This window comes from Hippocampus comes, unplaced genomic scaffold (assembly GCF_001891065.2).
Source record: "Hippocampus comes isolate QL1 unplaced genomic scaffold, H_comes_QL1_v1.1 scaffold9, whole genome shotgun sequence".
NCBI lineage: Eukaryota > Metazoa > Chordata > Actinopteri > Syngnathiformes > Syngnathidae > Hippocampus > Hippocampus comes.
In genome coordinates, this window is record NW_017805275.1 from 6,783,681 (window position 1) to 6,804,584 (window position 20,904).

At 41.7% G+C, this 20,904-nt stretch overlaps 1 protein-coding gene across 2 annotated transcripts; it reads left to right on the forward strand.

Annotated features, from left to right (window-relative positions):
* The first annotated feature begins 1,579 nt into the window (after positions 1-1,579).
* rhogd (ras homolog gene family, member Gd) lies at positions 1,580-5,791 on the forward strand. Of its 2 annotated transcripts, none has more exons than XM_019870037.1 (2): positions 1,580-1,672; positions 2,235-5,791. In XM_019870037.1, exon 2 carries the CDS (start codon positions 2,264-2,266, stop codon positions 2,837-2,839), a length of 576 nt encoding a protein of 191 aa, XP_019725596.1. In that variant the 5' UTR covers positions 1,580-1,672; positions 2,235-2,263; the 3' UTR covers positions 2,840-5,791. The 2 variants fall into 2 exon arrangements, with proteins under 2 accessions (XP_019725596.1, XP_019725597.1); XM_019870038.1 differs by having other exon boundaries at positions 1,624-1,672; positions 2,215-5,791.
* The last annotated feature ends 15,113 nt before the right edge of the window (positions 5,792-20,904 follow it).

Consider the following 20,904-nt stretch of genomic DNA (forward strand, 5'->3'; position numbering starts at 1 on the left):
ATGTAGCGGTCCCAAGTGATGGAAACATCAGAAAGAAGGAACACGAGAAACTCGAGAAATACCAAGGGCTCAGAGAGGAGCTGGAGAGAGCCTGGAAGGTAAAGGTGACAGTCGTGCCTGTGGTGGTCGGAGCACTCGGGGCAGTGACCCCCAAACTAGATGAGTGGTTGCAACAGATCCCGGGAACAACATTGGACATCTCAGTCCAGAAATGTGCAGTGCTGGGAACAGCAAGGATACTGCGCAGAACCCTCAAGCTTCCTGGCCTCTGGTAGAGGACCCGAGCTGAATGAGGGATGGACACCACCCGAGGGGTGAGACGAGGATTTTTTATTTATTTATGTTATTGCACATACAGTACAGCACAATAAAGTTGTACTTGATATTTGATGGGTTAGATCAGTGTTTTTCAACCCGTGTGCCGCGAGACATTGTCAGGTGTACCGTGGGAAAATATCCAAATTGAATGCCTGTGCGGTCTTTCGCCCAGAAAGTAATCATGTAGTACCCTCCCATACCGCTCGAGAGCAGCAACAGCTAGCTAGTTGCCTTGTATTTCGATGAGAGACAAGCAAATTTGTGACGCATGAATGCAGGATGAAGATGAAACAATAAATATGAAAGATGATAAAATACTTTTTTCTTTGTGTTCATTTGATTCCAATTCAAGCTGTTATAACGTCATTCTTCAATGTTAAAAACGGTTATCGTAACAATATAACACGTTAATTGTTAAAATAAGCGGGGGGGGGGTTCACATTTTCAGCTGGTGGTGTGCCGCGAGATTTTTTTCAATGAAAGAAGTGTGCCTTGGCTCAAAAAAGTTCGAAAAACACTGGGTTAGATGAATGTACCACGACAGCATTAGTGACTTCAAATAATTCAATTAACCAAAATTTACAGAAAGAAATACATATATACAATCCCAGAAGTATCCATCCATCCATTTTTCGATCCGCTTATCCTCACAAATGCTGCGGGGGGTGCTGGAGCCTATCTCAGCTGTCTTCAGGCAGTAGACGGAGGACACCCTGAACCGGTTGCCACACTCACACTCATACCTAGGGACAATTTAGATTGTTCAACCAGCTTGCCATGCATGTTTTTGGAATGTGGGAGGAAACCGGAGTACTTGGAGAAAACCCACCCAGACCCGGGGAGAACATGCAAACTCCACACGGAACTTATAATCATAATAATAATTATTATTATTATTATTATTATTATTATTATTATTATTATTATTATTATTATCATTATTTTGCTGTGTCTGTTTTGGGGCTCCGTATGTATACCCAAGAAGTACTTTCTTAACGTTTGGTGACCCCAGTTCTAACCACTCGAACGATCAATATGTATTCCTTATCATATTTTATCCTGCTGAAAAATGTTCCAGTGATTAATTAAGCGACGATCGTTTTTGCTCAACTAGAGAACTGCAGTTGTGACGGTAACTTTTTTCTACCGCCCAAACTGAAAAGGCCAGCTCTTCTCCAGCTTTGGAATCGACAACACTACCATCTAGTGTCAAGTAAAACGACAATCTAAAAATTAAAAACTACGTTTCCCAGTTTGCATCTTTCCATTGCGTCACTTATTACGTCTTGGGCAGCTCCCCGGATGCGGCTGTGACTGACTAAACCAAGCAGAAGAGATTGCTAGCTAAGTGGCGGTAAGTGACAAAGTCTTTAAAATGTCATCGCCTAAACCCATAAGAACGTTTAAACTCAGTATTAGGATGTGGAAAATATTATCTTAGACCCGCTCGGGCTTTGTCGGATTATAAAAAGATGTTTTGGCGCAGTAGTGTGTTATAAATTCATCAAGTTGTTTGCTAAGTGGCTAGCTTGCCTGCTATCATATGCGCTAGTTCCTTAGCCGGATGCTATCCGCCAGTGGGGAACGCCTAACTCGTACTTGAAGAGATCCACGACCGATAATAATCACAAGCTCACAGTTTGTCTTTCGCTTCAGTGCCTTTCACTTCCCTGAATGTCCCTTTCTTCCTACGTTGGTATTTGCTGAATGCGCCAACCTGCCCTCAAATTTCACTGCTCTACCCAAAGTACGACGTTTAGCAAATCTAGCCTTGGCTAGCAAGTTTGTTATATGGGTCATTAATGCGTGACTAATTTGCGGGAGTTTTCAGCTGTCTAATGTAGGTTTTTTGAGTAGTGTTTAGTGAAATAAACTGAAAATGTTTGGCTCACCCAAGTACCCTCATTTGCCTCTAGGTGCTGCAGCCCAAGTGGTCGTTGGCAGGATGCAGACCATAAAATGTGTGGTGGTTGGCGATGGGGCAGTCGGGAAAACATGCCTTCTCATCTCCTACACCACCAATGCCTTCCCTGAAGAATACATTCCAACGGTGTTTGACAACTATAGCGCCCAGATGAGCGTGGATGGTCGCACCGTTAGCCTTAACTTGTGGGACACGGCCGGCCAGGAGGAGTACGACCGCCTGCGTACTCTTTCCTACCCCCAGACCAACGTCTTCATCATCTGCTTCTCCATCGGCAGCCCCTCCTCCCATGCAAATGTCAGGCACAAGTGGCACCCTGAGGTGTCTCACCATTGCCCCAACGTGCCGATCCTGCTGGTGGGCACCAAGAGAGACCTGAGGGGTGATGCGGAAACGGTGAAGAAGCTGAAGGAACAAGGTTTGGCTCCCACCACCCAGCAGCAGGGAAACGCCCTCGCCAAGCAAATCGGGGCCGTCAAGTACATGGAGTGTTCTGCGCTGCTGCAGGAAGGCGTCAGGGAGGTGTTCGCCGAGGCCGTGAGAGCAGTTTTGTACCCCGTCATGAAAAAGAACACCAAGAAATGCGTGCTTTTGTAATAGCGCTTCCCGGATTTGGATTGTGGAGATCCACAGATGCGAACGATGGCTGCTTCCAACGCCTCCTTGAGCAGGTTGAAGACTTATTTCTCAGCTCCTTCTTCATCCTCAGGAGGGCTTCATCTTTACGACACCATCATCACCAAAGTGACTTTGACAAAACGGTGGCAAAAAAGTAGATCTTGTATTTTCTTACTTTTAAAATTTTGATATTTACCCATTCTTCACATGTTACACTTGTTCTAGATTTATAGCATCCCCGCTTTGCCTTTATAAGCAAATTCTGGTCGTAGTTGTCACAAGCCATAATTCCATCTAAACCAAGCTGCCCTGTTTGAATGGAGAGAAGAGATCTACTGTTCTTTCGGGGGAGAACTAGTGACTACCTCATACTCCAAACTTAGGTTGCGTCTCGCGAGTCTCAAGCAACTCTATTGTGACCCCGGCTATTATTTAGTTGTCATGTAGAGGCTGAGCAGCTTTTTTTTTTTTCCTCCTTCAATTCAAGCATCTTGAGTCCAAAAGAGGGCTGGATGAATCCCAGACAAGGGCCAGTTCCTGGCAGCACCAGTAGGCGCCAATGTGCTCAGTGTAGCATGTTGGTAGTACTGTATCGACCCCGTCGCCTGCAATGTGGCAGAGGAGAATCACCTTTGTAAGATGAGCCCCACCCATTCAAAATCAACTAAACAGGTGGCTTGAGAGACAAATTAAGCCAAATCGGTCTTGGAGTTGTTAAACAGCCTGACGGAAGAGGACGTCGGGTCATAGCACAGCCCTTTTCTTCTTCAGAAACGTGCCTAAGAATAACCACTTGGAATTAGTCGGGCCTTTGACTACATTTCCTTGATCAGTTTTCTCAGAATGTTCTGAACTCCTGTTTCATTGGCAGCGTTGGGAGTTGTTGGCCAAGCGCAGATGTAGCTAGCAAGCTTCACATAGTCTATGGCATTTGTTCTTTTGGAAGCAACAGAGCCGCTGCTTGTTGCAGCCAAGTAGCACACTCCATTTTGCCCCATTTGCAATTGAATGGAATTCTTAATGCCCATCCCAAATCAAAATCATGGAAACGCTATTTTCTGATCATGTTGAATTTCCTTCTCAAGTGTTTTTAACCTAAGTGGCCAAAGTTGAATATATATATATATTTTTGTAATCACCTGTGTTTATTGGATCCTAAAGGTGTTTAAAAGCACACTTGCATCGTGATGTCAGTGATGTTGCCGCCTTGCATAAAATGCGAGCACACGACTACGGCATAACGTATCCAAACAGAATACGGTGGAACCTGCAATGTGGAACAATTGTGTTTTTGTGACAATGTTGTACCAATTTCAAAACAATTTTCTCCCATTGGAACTAATGTAAGTTGAAATACTGTAATTTGTTCCAGAGTCAAGCTGTGACTGTCTGTAAACCTTAATCAACTGTACAGGAATTGTTTCATGTAACATTGTAGCATTCCTGCTAGGGATGGGCAAGTACCTGTTCTATCGGTATCAGGCTCATATTGGTCTTATTTTTAGGTATGGAGCACTCGTGGAGATCGCAGATACCATCCATTGATACCTAAGGCAAAACAAAATCTGACATTAAGGCCTCCTCAGCAGTAGTTGGTGCGATACCCTGCTGGTTTGACACGTTACTTAATCATCTTCATCGAAAAGAAATACCTCAAATGAAATGTTATATGTCAAAAGTACCAAAGGTAATTAAGAATTCTCGTACTAGTTTTGGTTTGTGGCATCAAATATCCCTAATTGCTGCTGGTCATAAACGACTTGCCCGTGATAGATCCCTGACATATAGGTAATGGAGAGGAATTGCCTCATGCGAGTTTCGTGCTCGTCTTTCACCGTCAGTTTTTCAGCACATGCTGTTCATGTTTGAAAAGGTGCTGTTGAGATTGATTTCTCACGCTGTTAAAGCAGAGACCGTTTCCAAAAGTTGGTTTTCTGGTTTTGATTATTATCACATTTCACCTCTCCTTGCCATTTTTTGCGACTCATTTCACATTTCCTGCTTTCGGGCTGTTTGACTTTGCAGGTTCCACTGGAGGTTTTCAGCATTGCATTTGTCATTCTTATCTTAAGACCATTTTATTCCTGGAAAAGGGCTATTGCTGCTTTGGTGTGTGCTTTCCCACCATGTTGCAGCATCCAAACTGTCATTGATTGATTACAGGAGCTTTTGTGCGGTCACGTTGCCTTATCCAAACCAAAAGCCACGTTGGTGCTCCTTTGTCAAAGTTTGTCATTTTAGTCCCACGGAGCTCCAACCAAGCAATGACTTTCATATTTGGTCATTGAAGCCTTACCTTCTTCCTGCCAGTAAGCACGCTGCAGCAACTCTATAAAACAGCTGCGGAAGTGACATCTCAGTGCACCACAGCCACACTTTTTTTTATTTTTTAACTCAATGCGGTTTATATTCGTGCATTGGTCGGCATGGTGCAGCAATAACTGCACTGGTGGTAGGTGCCTTGTCGGTTTTAAGATTTTTGTTGTTGCAAATAAGCGGTTGCTTTCTTTTAGCGTCAATAAATATTTGTTCAGACTGTGGAATTAAATGTAATACATTGTTTTATTGCGCCCTATAACAACCTAAGCGCAGTAACAGCAAAAGGGCTGATTTTAGTAAAAATGTGTTGAATGTACGTGCTCAATTAGACAAACTGTGGTAGGCTTTTTTAAAAAATATTTTGTATTCCCCTTTATCCGGATGTCCTGATTTCATTCAAATATGATGGAAGTGGAACATACACCTGTGGGCCCTCTGTTGTCTGTGTCCCAGAGCTGTATGCTACCATGCGTGTGGTACTACGCTTTTACACTGGGAACTTGATTTGTAGAGATCTGTAATTGTTTTATATATAACAAAGCATATTTGTATAAATGAACTAACAGTGAGATGATTTTAAATTATGCCAAATAAAATGGTGGTTTCAACCAACTTGTGTTGTCAGTAGTGTTCCCCTGCTACATATATACAGTATTTTTAAGCCATTTTTTGAACCCCACGAGACACTACGATGCGTGCCTTTTTTAAATACCCACCCGATATTCACCTACTGCGAGTAGGTCTGGGACAAATTCCCTGCGAAAAACGGGGGTTCACTGTACTGTGCGTTACTCTAAACAGCATGAAAGTACATGCAGCAACAGGAGGCAGTTAACACAGTTGGCCACTAGATGTCTACAGCAGACATCAAGTCCAGCCCATATGGTTCACTAATGAGGCCATTCTTCAAAACTATTTTCCTCCACCGCACATAAGGAGTTAATGGCGTATTCCCAAAACGTTTCCAGCGCCATCAGTCATCTTAGCAGACACCCAACTGCTTCAATCAGTGGCGGCCGGGCGGGAAACAGAATACTCGGCACACTGTTTACTTTGAAAAATCCCCTTGACCTTTGCATGGTGGCTCTGTGAGATGACAGATGTGTTGCACTCCACCTCAAGCTCATTAGAAAAGCGCTGGTGCAATATTTAGAACCCATTTCCGTTCCCAGGCAGCGTGCAGGCGTGCTTTACAACCACGACAGTGCAGTTTGTGTGTTTGGACCGTTTGTTCGTACCTGATGTATTATTATTGCGCGTGGAAAAAGTGGCTCGCCAGGCCAGAGTGATGAACACAGAAGATGAGACGGGATGAGCGGAGGTTGTTGTTTGCAATACGCTTAACTAAGGCAAGCGGCTTAATGAGATGTGGGCCACTTGAGGTGATCCATTTCAAGGGTCGTGGACTGCACTACAATGGTTGTGTTTGTCATTCAGGGAGACCGCCACTGTAAATTATACACATGTATGTTAACAGCATGTTCCATAAATTTCAGCTTTGGAGTTCAGTCCTTGGGACATACATGTACAAATATATACTTTAATATTCTGAAGTGTTCTTCGAATTTAGCAGACAAGCAGATTATTTTGGTTTATTGTTGGATGAATTAAACCAAGGCCAATATCCACACCTCTAAAAACATCCATCCATCCATCCATCCATCCATCCACATTCAAATCCGCTTATGCTCACGAGGGTCGCGGGTGTGCTGGAGCCCTCAAAAAATATGTACAGTAGAAAAGAAAACGTCTACACCCGTCTGTTCAAATGCCATTTTTTGCTGATATAAAAAATCGACCAAAATTCGTGATTTAAGCAAACTTTTTCCACCATTATTGAGACCGACAACCCTTTCTATAATCTTTCTGAAACAGGTAATAAAAAAAACGGAACTAATGTGATTGCATAAATGAGCAAACACTCTCATAACTGGAATGTAGCTGTGCTCAGAATTAACCGTTTAATTGCAAGCTCATGTTCGAGTCAGCAAACACCTGCCATGCCACTATGCAAAGTACACATGAGTACTGTAATCAGAAATAAAGTTCAGCTGTTGTATTCGGCTTTTCCTGACATTTTTTAAAATTTCTTTATTTATTTATTTATTTTTTTATGTTTTGCTTTTTCGCAGAAGCCTGTCAGACCCAACACATTTTCCCACATATATTTGGGATATTTTTTTTAGTGGTTGAGCTTTTGGCCATAATTCTAAAAGTTATGTTTGGCACAAGCACAACATTACTTGACACCAAAAGAACACCATACCTAAATGAAGAATGGTGGTGGCAGGATCATGTTTTGCTCAGGTAGAACAGTTACATTAGTCAAGGTGGGTGGAGGAATGAAAAGTTCCAAATACCAATCAGTGCTGGCATGCTTTTGCTAAAAAAAAAAAAAAAAAAGTCACTTTACGTCTAAAACATCTGAACTTTATTTGAGGTTAATCAAGCACAATACGTAGTGGCAGGGCTGTGCTGATGGAGTTGTCAAAAGCCACATGTTGTCCTCTGTCTGTACGGAAGAAAGAACACAAGCAGGATGGTACTGCCTTCGGTCTGGGAAAAGTCGCAAAACATATTCAAATCAAAAATGAAACAGAGAAAATGAGATTTCAAAGCAACACAGAAGGGTGTGAAGGAAATTGGCTCTGCTTCAGCAGAGTGGAATAATTTGGGGCAAATATACAGGAAGCCAAGACGGTCATGGGGAAAGTTGCAGAATTCACAGCATTGAAGACATGCTTCATATCTTCCCATATCTACACATGAGAGTGGGCACAACATTAGGTATGCACTAAATTTCAAACTGTAGCAGTAATGTTTTCTGTTTAGCTTAATGCGAACAAACAATGCGAATCACCATAGATGAATAAATAGTGGTGTTCTAAACAACAGATATTTCTACCATAATTTCCTGACTATGGAGCGCACCTGATTATAAACTGCACCCACTACATTTTTAAAGGAAAAACTATTTTGTACACACATAAGCCGCACTTGTCTATAAGCCGCAGGTGCCCATATTGTAACATGAGATATTTGCAAAGAAAGGATAATCTCGTAGGAAATTTCATGAGACTTGGACCAGGAAGTGAAGTGAGACGAACGTTGAGCTGTGCTTATTCAGACCTGATGTATCTGCAATCGGCATTGTAATCCGGCTGATATTAAGAGTAAAATATCGTCGTTTGGGAGTTTGAACGGTGTCGCACGGTGGGTCGTGTGAACAGCCGTGAAGCAAGGGAGATTAGTTGTTTTCCACGTGTTTTGGGCACATACAACATGCCGGAAAGTGCACACCAGCCATGGCTGTTGTCTATTTTTGTATACATTTCTATTTGTTAGTCCCATTTGACATACCTCAGTATTTTATTAATGTTGTACATTTTCTATGTTCAGTCGGGAATAAAGCCTTCATAAATTTTTTTTTTTTTCGGTCAAGTCTGTCAGGGACCCAGCCACACAGCTTTCTGATTGCAGTCCAGCTCAAAACACAGGTGAAGTGCGCCCTCTCATAGCCGGTTGTTTTCACTGTGACATATGATAGCATCTCAATGTTTTCTGCTGGAGCGCTCCCTGGCGGCCGTTGGAAAAATCTTTAAATAGGCCGCATCGTTAAATAAGCCACAGGGTTGAAAGCGTGTGAAAAAAGTAGTGGCTTATAGTCCGGAAATTACGGTATTTATGTAGACAGCAAAAACAATACCCACAGGCATATGTTCTTTATCCTCCACAAAGAATAACTAATAATACTGCGAGTAACTTCAGGGCTTTTTCTGCAAGACAAAGTTTTCCACCAAACCTCTGCTAACCTTTAGATTGTTGGACCGCGTAAATAAATGTGTTGCATTTTGTAATCATAGGCTGATTTGTGTGTGGTGTGCGGCTCGAGGCTGGGAAAGCTTCACCTCACCTTTACGGATCACTAAAGCAACAACGCCTCTGTGAAAAACAATCTCAGAGTCGGACGGGCTGATTGGATGTCGGCTCAGCGGTGATGTGCAATCTCTCTAAAACCACAAGAGGCTGTTCAAACACTGCTCTCGCCTGATTTCTCCATCACCTCAGTAGGGGAGAGCAGTTCAGCTCTGACCTTTGCAGAACCTCACTGAGGAAGTCAGAGAAAAGGAGGAGAGTTTAGGAAAACACACACAACAGACACTTAATTAACTAGATCATGCATCAAAAAAAAATCTGTGTTTACAAAAGATGGAAGGTAATCCATAGGACAATTATTATTAGTGTGGTTGTAGTCTGCTGTGCTGTAGAACTGATTGTAGATATTTGCTAAAATTGTTTGCTCCTCGAAGGTAGCTAAATAAGGCCTTCAAAATATAATGTTAGGTCCACAAATACAGATATCAAAGTTGGAAAAGGCCTGGGGTGCTTGATGAGTGATTTTTCCTCCCCGATATGTTTGGAATATGGTCAGGGGCAACAGTCGTGAATGTTGAACCTGTTCAATATTCTGATCAAATCAAAGAGAGGAGCACTTTATTATTTTCTGTTTGTCTCTCTTATTTCCAAAGTCATTTACAATAAAATGACAAATAGTACAGTTTTTGCAACCGCAGTGATGTAATCATGTGTTTTTTCTTCTTTCTTTTTTTTCAAGAAATCTGAATGCCCTGTGGCACCACACTGCCACCTTTAGGTTAGTATTGGTACTGCAATGGCCATCTTTCAGGGGTGGTCACTCGCAGTTGTCGGAGATTATCAGTAGGTGCTTAGTGTTCTTGTGTGGTCATCATGCGTACACTACACACTAAAGTAAGAACACCATTTTTTTCCTTATTGTGTGAGGTCTGACATTGAAAAAAAACGGTTAAGATGTTAAAAGTCAGCATGTGTGTCCCCTCCCTTCTTTAAGAACACCACAGTATGATCAGTTAACTATGCATGGAATAGGAACCGGTTTGGAATGATGTTCGACCATCAAGGTTGTAGACAGGAAAAAAAAAACAATAATAACATGCCGCGCATTGTGTTAAAGAAAGCCCACATATGCTTCTGCTCTCCTGCTTTTCATGTCAACCATCGTGATGTTTCGACAGCCGATGTCACGGCCATGCTCACATCAAGGTCGAGGCCGTTTCCAGCGGAGGATGGAGTTCTATTTTTTTCGATCTGGTCTTTTCCTTCTGTATTCACAAGCCGGTACTCTCTTTTCTCCCTCTGAGCGCGAGTCTTTGAAATGCAAGTTTAAATCTCACCGCTTTGCTTTCCGTCGTCAAGGCTTTGTTGTTATAAATGTTGGAGCTGTTCTAGGGCACGCAGGTGCTATAATCTGGTCAGGGAAAAGTCCTTCCATTCCAACTGTTAAACCAACTGTCTTAAGCCCACTGTGAAAGAGGGGCTTAGGATCAGTGTGTGCTTATATTCATGTCTGAGATGTTTATGGACTGCGGGGAGGTCAGTCTGAGGTTGAGCCAGTAAACACGTCAGCAGAGTAAAGAATGTTGCCCCTGGCCCACAGCAGTTAAACCACAATAAGAAAAAAAAACACTCATTTCTATTTGATTCCACAGAGAAAACAAATGTTGTTACATTGTTTGTCATTAAACTTTGACGATGTTTGAATAAAATGGATCAGGGTAACTTCATGTTGTAACAAATTCTACTACCTTCATCGCTGTACTTTTCATGAAAAAAAGGATTCATCAGTTCATTGTGTGAGGAGTCCAGGCATGGACAGATGGATCTTTTTTTTTAAGTTTGTTTGAGAGAACTGTAGATACTATCAACATTTATTTCATTTAAGGATATTATGTGTGATTTTTTTTTTTGGGGGGGGCGGGGGCAGGAAGATTGTAAAACAAACTGCCGAAAATGTCGACCACTGCTAAACACACTTAATATTGCACACTTACCGTATTGGCCCGAATATAAGATGGCCCTGATTATAAGACGACCCCCTCTTTTTCAAGACTCAAGTTTGAAAAAATACTTTTTGAACACCAAATTAATTTTTATACAGAAAATAATTATAGTACATCTGAAACAAATGATTATAACAATATATTTGAGAGAAAAATAAAATTTTGCCTCATTCAAATCGAAAGCAATTTTATTTTGCCTCATTCAAATCTTAATATCTGAAGATTTAAATATGTAAACTAAAGTGCGCGGCCCGGTAGTCCAGTGGTTAGGACGTCGACTTCACAGTGCGGAGGTTCAATTCCAGCTCTGGCCTCCCTGTGTGGAGTTTGCACGTTCTCCCCGGGCCTGCGTGGGTGTTCTCTGGGGACTCCGGTTTCCTCCCTCGTTCCAAAAACATGCATGGCAGGCTGATTGAACACACTAAATTGTCCCTAGGTGTGAGTGTGAGTGCACATGGTTGTTCGTCTCTGTGTGCCCTGCAATTGGCTGGCAACCGGTTCAGGGTGTCCCCCGCCTACTGCCCAAAGACGGCTAGGATAGGCTCCAGCACCCCCCGCGACCCTTGTGAGGATTAAGCGGTTCGTAAAATGGATGGATGGATGAAACTAAAGTGCAATCACATTCGTAACTGAATGGCTTCTGGTTTTTGAAATGTAAATTACATCATAACTTCTCCTCAGCTGCCTGTTAACCCGGCCGATCTTTGACCCACTTTTCTCCAGATTGTCGCTACATTTCTCCATTTTCTGTTATCTCTTCTATTATTTTCTTCTCTTTTCTTTCTTACTGCAATTTTTTATTTTTCTTCTTCGTGCTACCGCCATTTTTGTTTTTATTCTTCGTGACAGGGGTTCGCTTTGGCCTGGGGAGTCAAGTTCAGCATTCGCTTCAATGGTATCTGGCATCATCTAGCGTCGTGAATGGGTATAATGTCTAGACCCCCAAATATAAGTCGACCCCCACTTTTCAGTCTGATTTCAATGCAAAAAAACACCGTCTTATATTCGGGCCAATACGGTATATGTTTTGGAGTCACCACCCTTGGCCAGTCCTCATTCTTGAAGGTACCTGTGAGCCCCTCATTCATCACGATCATCTCAAAGATCACCACGGTAGCGAGGCAGGAGGAGGTAGAAATATTTTGGGGAAATGAAGCTCCACATGTTATGAAGATGTTCACTAAAGATGGCGTTAGTGCTGCGCTTAGTAAATGAACTGTCTGTGTGGCTTAAATACTACTATGACCACAAATGTCAGCTTCATGCTTCATGTTTCAAGTGGGATTAAAGTCAAATATAAAGACAACACTGTTACTCAAAACAATGCAGATTCACGGATGATTATTGTCTGTTAGTCTCCCTCCCAAGCAGTTCTTCCTGGCCGCGCGGGCGGTTATTGGACTTTTGATGACGTATAGGTCTGATGTATACGGATGAGTGTCCATTGTGGAGATGCATCACTTACATGCCCGATTGATGGCCACATAAGAAAGAGACCCAGGTTGAATTTGAAAAAAAAAAAATCTAGTACTTTTCACACTGTATGAAAAAAAATCAGATGAATGTTACATATGGACAAAAAAAAATAAATCGCAATTGAGCTGCAGTGTTGCATATTTATAATTAAATACATAACTTGGGGTAGGACTAGATAAGTTTTTTACTTCTTCCTACTCCTTTGAACATAATAATTGTGTGTATGATAACTATTTTCTCTTTCCTTTTACTATTTTACTTACCATGCTTTCTGTCAGTTTATTATTATATGTTTTTTATGTTCAATAAACAACAAGAACAACAACATAGCTGAAGTCAAACTTCCCATCTAGTGTTGAATGGTGATATTATAACACAAAAATACAGTCGATGCATAGTCGCAGTAAGCCACACACATTTTTTTTTTCTTCTTGACCAATATTTGGATTATATACTGTATATATATATATATATAAAATCACTTTTTTTTTTTTAAGGACATTTGTTAAAAGAATTTCATATGAATTGACAACAAATCAGCACTTTTTGAACAATATTTTGTTTTTAAACTTGAAAAAATTTATGTCTCTATTTACTTGTTTGTTTAAATTAATCAAGGGGCTAATCAGGGTGTGGTTGCAGCCTGCCCCTCTGCCCATCCCTGCACTAGGCTGAAATTCCTGTTGACAATATATTTTCACACTCACCAGATACAATAGTATCAGTGAAACTCCCAGTGACAACTGCAGAAAACCATATATTCGTAATGGATTTTTGCATAATGTATAAATTAAAGAACAGCTGCTGAAATATTAAACTCAAGAGATCAAAATTTGTGAGCCCAGTCACGGTGCATGAGAGCGTGCTAACGTGCTTGTCTGACTTCTGTAATATGCGATTTGCTTCCATAACATCTGACAGTCAGCGACAGACAGCTTCCTCTGTGACCATGGAAACTGCAAATTAGCCTGTTCAATTGCTACGCTAATCAACTGGCTGACATCCTGAAGAGAGCAACTGAAGAGAGGAAGTAGCAGGAAGAAGAGGTGTACAATACAGAAGGGATAGATTTGTGTTTACAAGAAAGGAATGGGGGCTTGGGGGCGTTCGCGGTGGAATTATGGTTTACATGTCGAATGTACAGTTCTGTGGTTCTGGGTTTGAATCTTGGATTGGGCCCCATGTGGAAGCAAATAAATGGATGGAAATATGCGTCATCATGCTGCACCCGAAGTACAAACTACAAATTTAGATGGAGTTCTCCCCAGTCTCTGCTGAGCTCCATCAAGGCTCCAGTTTTCTCAATAAAAGAGACATTTCTTCCAGATGTGATATGTGCAGTTTAGCAATCCGGGGTGGTGCTCCTTCTATGTTTTCGAAGCAAGCTGTGTGCAGTAATTGGAGCCAGTTCCCCTTGGGGCAGTGCGATAATCGCTAATAACCTCACCAGCACCGATGCAGCACCCAGCGGAGTGCGCCTGACCCCTGCCTGCCTTCACCCCATCGTGCCATAATGAAGGTCAAGATGAGTCACAAAAACACACACAACAGCAGAGCATAAATGTCTGTGGAACCTGTGAAGTCTAAAGTCTTAACAAGGGGAAAAAAAAACCTCCAATTAGCGAGCTATTTGATTTACTTTCTTTGACTTATTTATTGCTTCTCTGTAGGTGTTAAAGTAGCAGTTGTTCCTAACCTTCTAACTACCGTAAAATCTATGCTAATTTTCAATAGCCCTTTTATGGCATTCCTTATTATAGGCTAGCATTAAGCTAGCGGACTTAGTGATGTCAGTAGAATTAGACTTTGTTAGTTTGGCTAGCGAAGCAAACAGGCTTTGTGGCATCAAGAGAATTAGATTTTGTTAGTTGGTTTGATTGAGCATTTTGGAGTTTTAATGTACACCAATTAATATTATTTTCATTTTTTCATCAGTTTTACAGTAAACTCTAACAGGGCGTGACCAACAAACAGACTGAAAGCAAGCAGTCTTTGCTTGCAAGGGAATATTTGACAAAATCTGTTTTACTTTTTTGTGAATTTAAATGTATTTTAAGTGTGCAGGCCACGTAAAATCATCGATTAAAAAATAATAATAATTCTTGCGACATCACTGCCCTTCACCAATATCAGGCAAGTCTGGAGCAGACCCGAACCCAAATTAGTGTTTCTCCACCCATACTGCATATTCCAATTTTATGCCTAACCCCAACATGTCCCTATCCTCTTCCAATATTCAAATTCCTTCCCTGCGAAGAAGTTGGCTAGGTTGACATAAGACCCCCCCCCCCCTTCCCCCAAACACGGAAGACCCCGGCGGCGCTCGGGACCTCCGTGCCTGGGGACGGTGCTTCATCACGGGGAAAGTTGGAAGCTATCCCTGCTGGATCTACAGTCCTGGAAGGAGGGATTTTGGAATCCAATTTTAATTTTAAATATCCTAAATATGGTGCGGGGACATTTTACTTCCTGAAATATGAAGAGACCCTAGCCTTAATCAAAGCCCAGAGCGAATACTAAAATGCTAATTAAAATAATGTCTCAATATGAGTTTTTTGGCCTGGATCCTGGACAGATGTATTTCTATTTCCATTTGTTGAGTTTCAAGACCCAAATGGGACGTCCAAGTCCATCGCAGAATATCATAGGTTAGTTGATACATCGAGACCTTTCTACGACTAAGTCGCTCTGCGCACAGTCCCATGACAGAAGGCCCTTCCTTTTATATGAAAGATAAATAGCCTCACGGACATGTAAATACACACCTCCACTGGACACCGCAATAAGCCCAACATGAAATCATGCATGAAACACTTGTTCAGACACGTACTCGCTATTTGCGAATGCATCGCTGCACACAGAAGGAAGGTCAACTGCACGTTTGTCCTCTGCGGCCCTCCAGAGTTATTGCTTTTTCCCCATGCTGTTTTCATTTCACAGCTGAATCAAGAAGACAGCCCTGTCGACACAGGAAATAATGACATGCATCAACATTTCCACGGAAGAACGCAAAGGGACCAAAACACAATTATTAAGTGAAGGCAGCAGACATATGGATGCTGTATGTAACAATCAGATGCGTTCAGCTATCAAAGCCACCTTGGCTGTAAGGTAAATGACAGCGTACATGTTTTGTTATTTAAAAAATTCACCAGTTGAAGCTGTGCTTATAAAAGATAGCGCCGTTTATTTATTGGACCTCTCACAAAAGTTCTGAACCTTTTTGGCATTGAATAAACATGGCGTATCAAGCCTATATTTGACCAGAAATCTTGTGTTGTGGGAAAAGGGCACACTGCTGTCAAAGCAGACGATAGATTGTCCAGAGGTAGAATTATTGACTTGTTCTGCTGATAAACAAATGGACGGATCTCAGAGCTGACAAGGGCCTAAATCAGCAGCTTCTTAGATCCAATGTATGCACTTTTCCCCTGCGCACATCATCATGTATTCACACTTCCAAGAAAGCGCATAAACCCATGACAGCACCGTCAACAACGAACCCGCCAATGCTGAAAGGGAACTAAATACAAGCAAGCAAACGACACTACGAGGTACACCTGGAGAAGACACAAGTGGCTATTGGGAGCTGATTGGTGGACACAAGGAACCGGGCTGACAAGAGCAAGTGGAAACCAAACCCAAACAATTAAAACGGCATTCAAAAGGGGACACGGGAAAACATGAAACAAAACAAATTGTAATTAAAACAAGGTCAACGGATAAAAATCATGACAGAAATTCGGATTCGGGTTTATGGTAATTACAAATGGTCAAACAAGCATATGACATTGAAAAAGCACACTAGCATAATGCTAACATATAATGCAAAATGCCATTGACAGGGCTAATTACAAACCTTCAAACGGCTGTAAATTTAATTAACGCACAAGGAGCCGCAACACATACAAACAGAACATATCAAAATCTTCACAGGGAATAACTACACCTTTCAACAGCAAATTGTCATCAGCGATGACTATATGATTTGAAAAAATGTCTTTCCTTTTTATTCTAGCACACCAGATTTTTTTTACCCTGTTGTTTGTTTTTAACCCTTTCATGCACCCTGTAACCTGATAACATGATAAGCTGTCCACTGCAGTAACCGCTGTCCCTGAAATGGTTTAGTTTGACCTATAAAAGCTTGCGCAATATGGATTATGATGCAATATGGAAAATTCTACATGTTACTAAACCTAAACAACTAGGGCAGATTAAGAATCAGTGCAAAAAAATTGCACTGATACATCTCAGATTGTAACATTTTGTAAAAACCTGTTGATCAATGCAATTAGTTCATCTTAGTATGGGACCTTCTCTGCCTGTTCTTGTGATTGTTAATTACATTTCATTGTTTAATTGTTAATATATATTCAGTACTCAGTGCTTCTTTGCATGTTGGGGTACAATGTAGAATTGAATGCACCTCTAAATTCAGACTCTATCCTGTCAAAAAAAAAAAAAAAGATTGGTTGCAAATCTGCGATAAAGTGGGGATGGTATCTGCAGCCCTCGAAGATGTGGAGCCACCGGCACGACACGTCCATTCACATTAGTACAATAGATTGAATCCAAATTATGGTCACTTGCCCTCTCTACCAGCAGTGTAATGAGCACGGAGGAGATACAGAGGGACCGGCCAGTGCGTCAAGAGTGCAGCAGGAACATGACCAAGGCCTTACACACTGACCTCCGGCAGGTCGCTCATATTTCTTCCCAAACTGTCAAAAATAAACCATGAGGCCAGTTGCTCTGCCTCCAACATCCTCTCGCATGAAAGAAATTATGTAATATGGTTACAGTGTTCTTGTTTCTAGTGGTGTATTATTGTTTTTACTACACTTGGTATAAAATGATTGTGATTTGGAGACACCCTTCATATCAAAGTGAGGCAGTCTGTGCGATATTTATAAAATAATGGCCAGTGTAATTAAAGATAGTCATTCATTTGACTGACAACACGACAGTCAGAATCAAGTATCATGAGTGTATTACATTTTGTGTTTTTAAAACAGACCTGTGGGCCAGAAGGAAATAATGATAGCTGCGCTTTAAGTGAAAAATTCTTTCAAAAATGCTGATGGACATTCTTTACACTACATGATCCCCACGGAAAACATGGGAAAAAAATTCAAAAATACCAAAAGTGAAAGTCAAGTTGCCCATCCCTGGTGTCTATTACAGTCCGGTCCAGGTTACCCAATTCGGGCCTGCACAGAAGTCAATCCTTGACTGTAGTGTACATTTCCCATCATGCATATACAGTACAGCAAATATATACTTCATTTTAGCCAAAAATGAACCTTTCCTACACTTTGTTTGTTCCACGATTGGCATCACATAATAATTAAAAACCTTTCACATCCTCATCCTGTAGCATCAAATCCAATGCCAGTCCTTTTTATTCTGCTCTTCTTTTTTCCGTCAGTGTTTTATGACTTCTATGTTGACTCAGTTTAATGTGCACAATTTACTTATGACGTTTACCAATGCCATTGAGGAACATGAGAAGCTTACTATGGTCAAATTTAACAGTTAAGTTCTTACCAAGGTTGATGAATCAGGCCCACCATTCTTATAAGTATTGAGCCTTTTAACATACTTGGTAAGAAATTACATTTTATGTGTGAGCGTGGCTGTTTGTGTTCAATCATTTGCTATTTTTGTGTCTTTAATACAGTAATCAAGGTCCCACCATGCAAATGCAATTACCACCAATCCATCCATCCATCCATCCATCCATCCATCCATCCATCCATCCATACCCACCCATCCATTTTCCAATCCGCTTTATCCTCACAGGGGTCGGGGGGTGTGCGGGAGCCTGTCCCAGCTGTCTTCGGGCAGTAGGCGGGGTATACCCTGAGCTGGTCGTCAGCCAATCGCAGGGCACGCATAGACAAACAAACATTCGCACTCTCACTACCACCTAGGGACAATTTAGAGTGTTCCATTAACTTGCCACGTGTGTTTTTGGAATGTGGGAGGAAACCGGAGTACCCGGAGAAAACCCACGCAGGGACGGGGAGAGCATGTAAACTCCGCACAGGAAAGCCGGAGCCAGAATCAAACATCTCTGCACTGTGGGGCCAACGTGCTAACCCAGGGGTGTCAAACTCATTTCACATGGTGGGCCACATACGGCCTCGGTAGATGTCAAGTGGGCCGGACCATTAAAATGATACAATACTTTGCTATAAATAACCAAAACAATATGTCTTTCCTTTGTTTTGGTATAAAGAAGCACAAGAACATTAGGAAAATGTTGAAATTTAATGAACATATCTTTTACAAAACATTTCATGAAGCACCTTACATTTCCTTCGACAAATGTGCAATTTACTTTTATCATTCACATATATGCATTGCAACTGATCCCACTGATTGTACAAACTTTAACAAGTAATTGGTAAACAGTGTCCCCTTGCGGATACTCAATGAATTGCACCTGATTAAAAATATTAATTCTGTGTCTTTAATGCATTTTTTTCACTTTTACATTATCCTGCGGGCCTGATTGAACCTACTTGCGGGCCGGTTCCGGCCCGCGGGCCGTATGTTTGACAACCCCGTGCTAACCAGTCATCCACCGTGCCGCCACCACCGATAGAGTTGACTACAATTATATCCACCATGTGACTCCACTTTGATTCGAAAATAGATTTATCATGCACCAGCCCACACCGTGTCCGCCCACATGAAAATTTAGGCACACCAACAAACGTGTGCAAATTTAAAAATCAAGGAAATGAAGGTAGCGGGGTTGATGTCCAATTAGTGTTACTTCAATTTGGGAAAACCAATATTTGGCGTGACATTGTCTTCTTGAGGTGAAAGATAAAAGACTGAGCCGTGTCAGACCATGATGAGAAAACCCTTGTGGGTGCAAAGCTCAAAATAAGGGGCACGAAAGTTGAGCGCACCATTACCCCTTGCATATTTGAGAGCTTTTTAGTATGCGACAGGCTTCAGGTGCTATAGGAGACACTCTTTCAATCTTGAGCGTGCCGTCTGGCCAAACCCATGGAGATGCAATGATTCATTTCCCCTGCTAGTCTTCAATCAATAACACAGGCAGCAGGGAGGGAGCAGAGTCTCCTTTTCCTCTTTAAATCAGGCTCTATATGGCGCGGCAAGACAAGCCGTTCATCCTTTATCATGGGGGCAAGGGGAGGGGGGTAAGCTCAAGAAATCTTTTAAGGCAAATCGGGGGTTGCTGGATTGTGTCAAATTGGCCACAGTGGTTTGACATAATGATTGAAGTGAAGTATGACTACAGTGGAAATGTTTAAAAAGGTGCGAAGCCTGTTCAATATCCAATTATTATTATTATTATTATTATTATTATTATAATTAATAAAAATTAAACCAATAATAATAATATAATACCCTTGTGAGGCTCAGCGGATTAGAAAATGGATGGATGAATGGATGATTTTTATAATCATTAAAAAAAATTTACAGGGTGCATATCATGTTTTCATTTTGGTGATCAATTTAATTGTTATATGATGCATAATTGTGAGGCAAAGCAAAACGTTTTGGATAAATTTCATACAATTAAAAACAATTTAAGTGTTTGTATCATGTTGCGTGATGGTAGAATACCCCAAAAGCAGGCAGGCAGGACAGGAAGGGACGGACTGAACAAAATGTATTAACAAAAAAACACTGGAAAAACTAAATCCAAAACAAACTAAATCGTGAAAACACAAGAATCCAAAGTAACAAACAAACAGAAAGTCATGGCAGAAGCACAAACAACATGACAGCAATACAATGATAAGACCCCGAGTGGCAGTCCTTTTGAAAGAAAATAACTAATATTATGATGACCAACAGGTGCGACTCTGTAGGATAAGCCCTCCAGTGCCACCTGTTGGTCACAAAGAGAACCATCATGATGGTTTGTTTTCTTTAGCACAATTCATTTTCCTAATTTTACTTATCTAATTACACTCCAGGCGGCACGGTGGTTGACTGGTTAAAACATCGGCCTCACAATGCAGAGGTGCAGGTTTCGATTCTTGCTTTGGCCTTCCTGTGTGGAGTTTGAATGGTTACCCATGCCTGGGTGGGCTTTCTCCGGGGTCTCCGACATTCCAAAAATATGCATGGCAGCCTGATTGAACACTCTAAATTGTCCCTAGGTGTGAGTGTGAGCGCGGAGGGTTGTTTGTCTCTATATGCCCTGCAATTGGCTGGCAACCGGTTCAGGGTGCCCCCTGCCTACTGCCTGAAGACAGCTGGAATAGGCTCCAGCATGCCCGCGACCCGTGTGAGGATAAAGTGGATCAGAAAAATGGATGGATGGACTAAGGCAGTGTTTCTCAAATAGGGGGGGGGGGGGGGGGCGGGGCTGCGGCA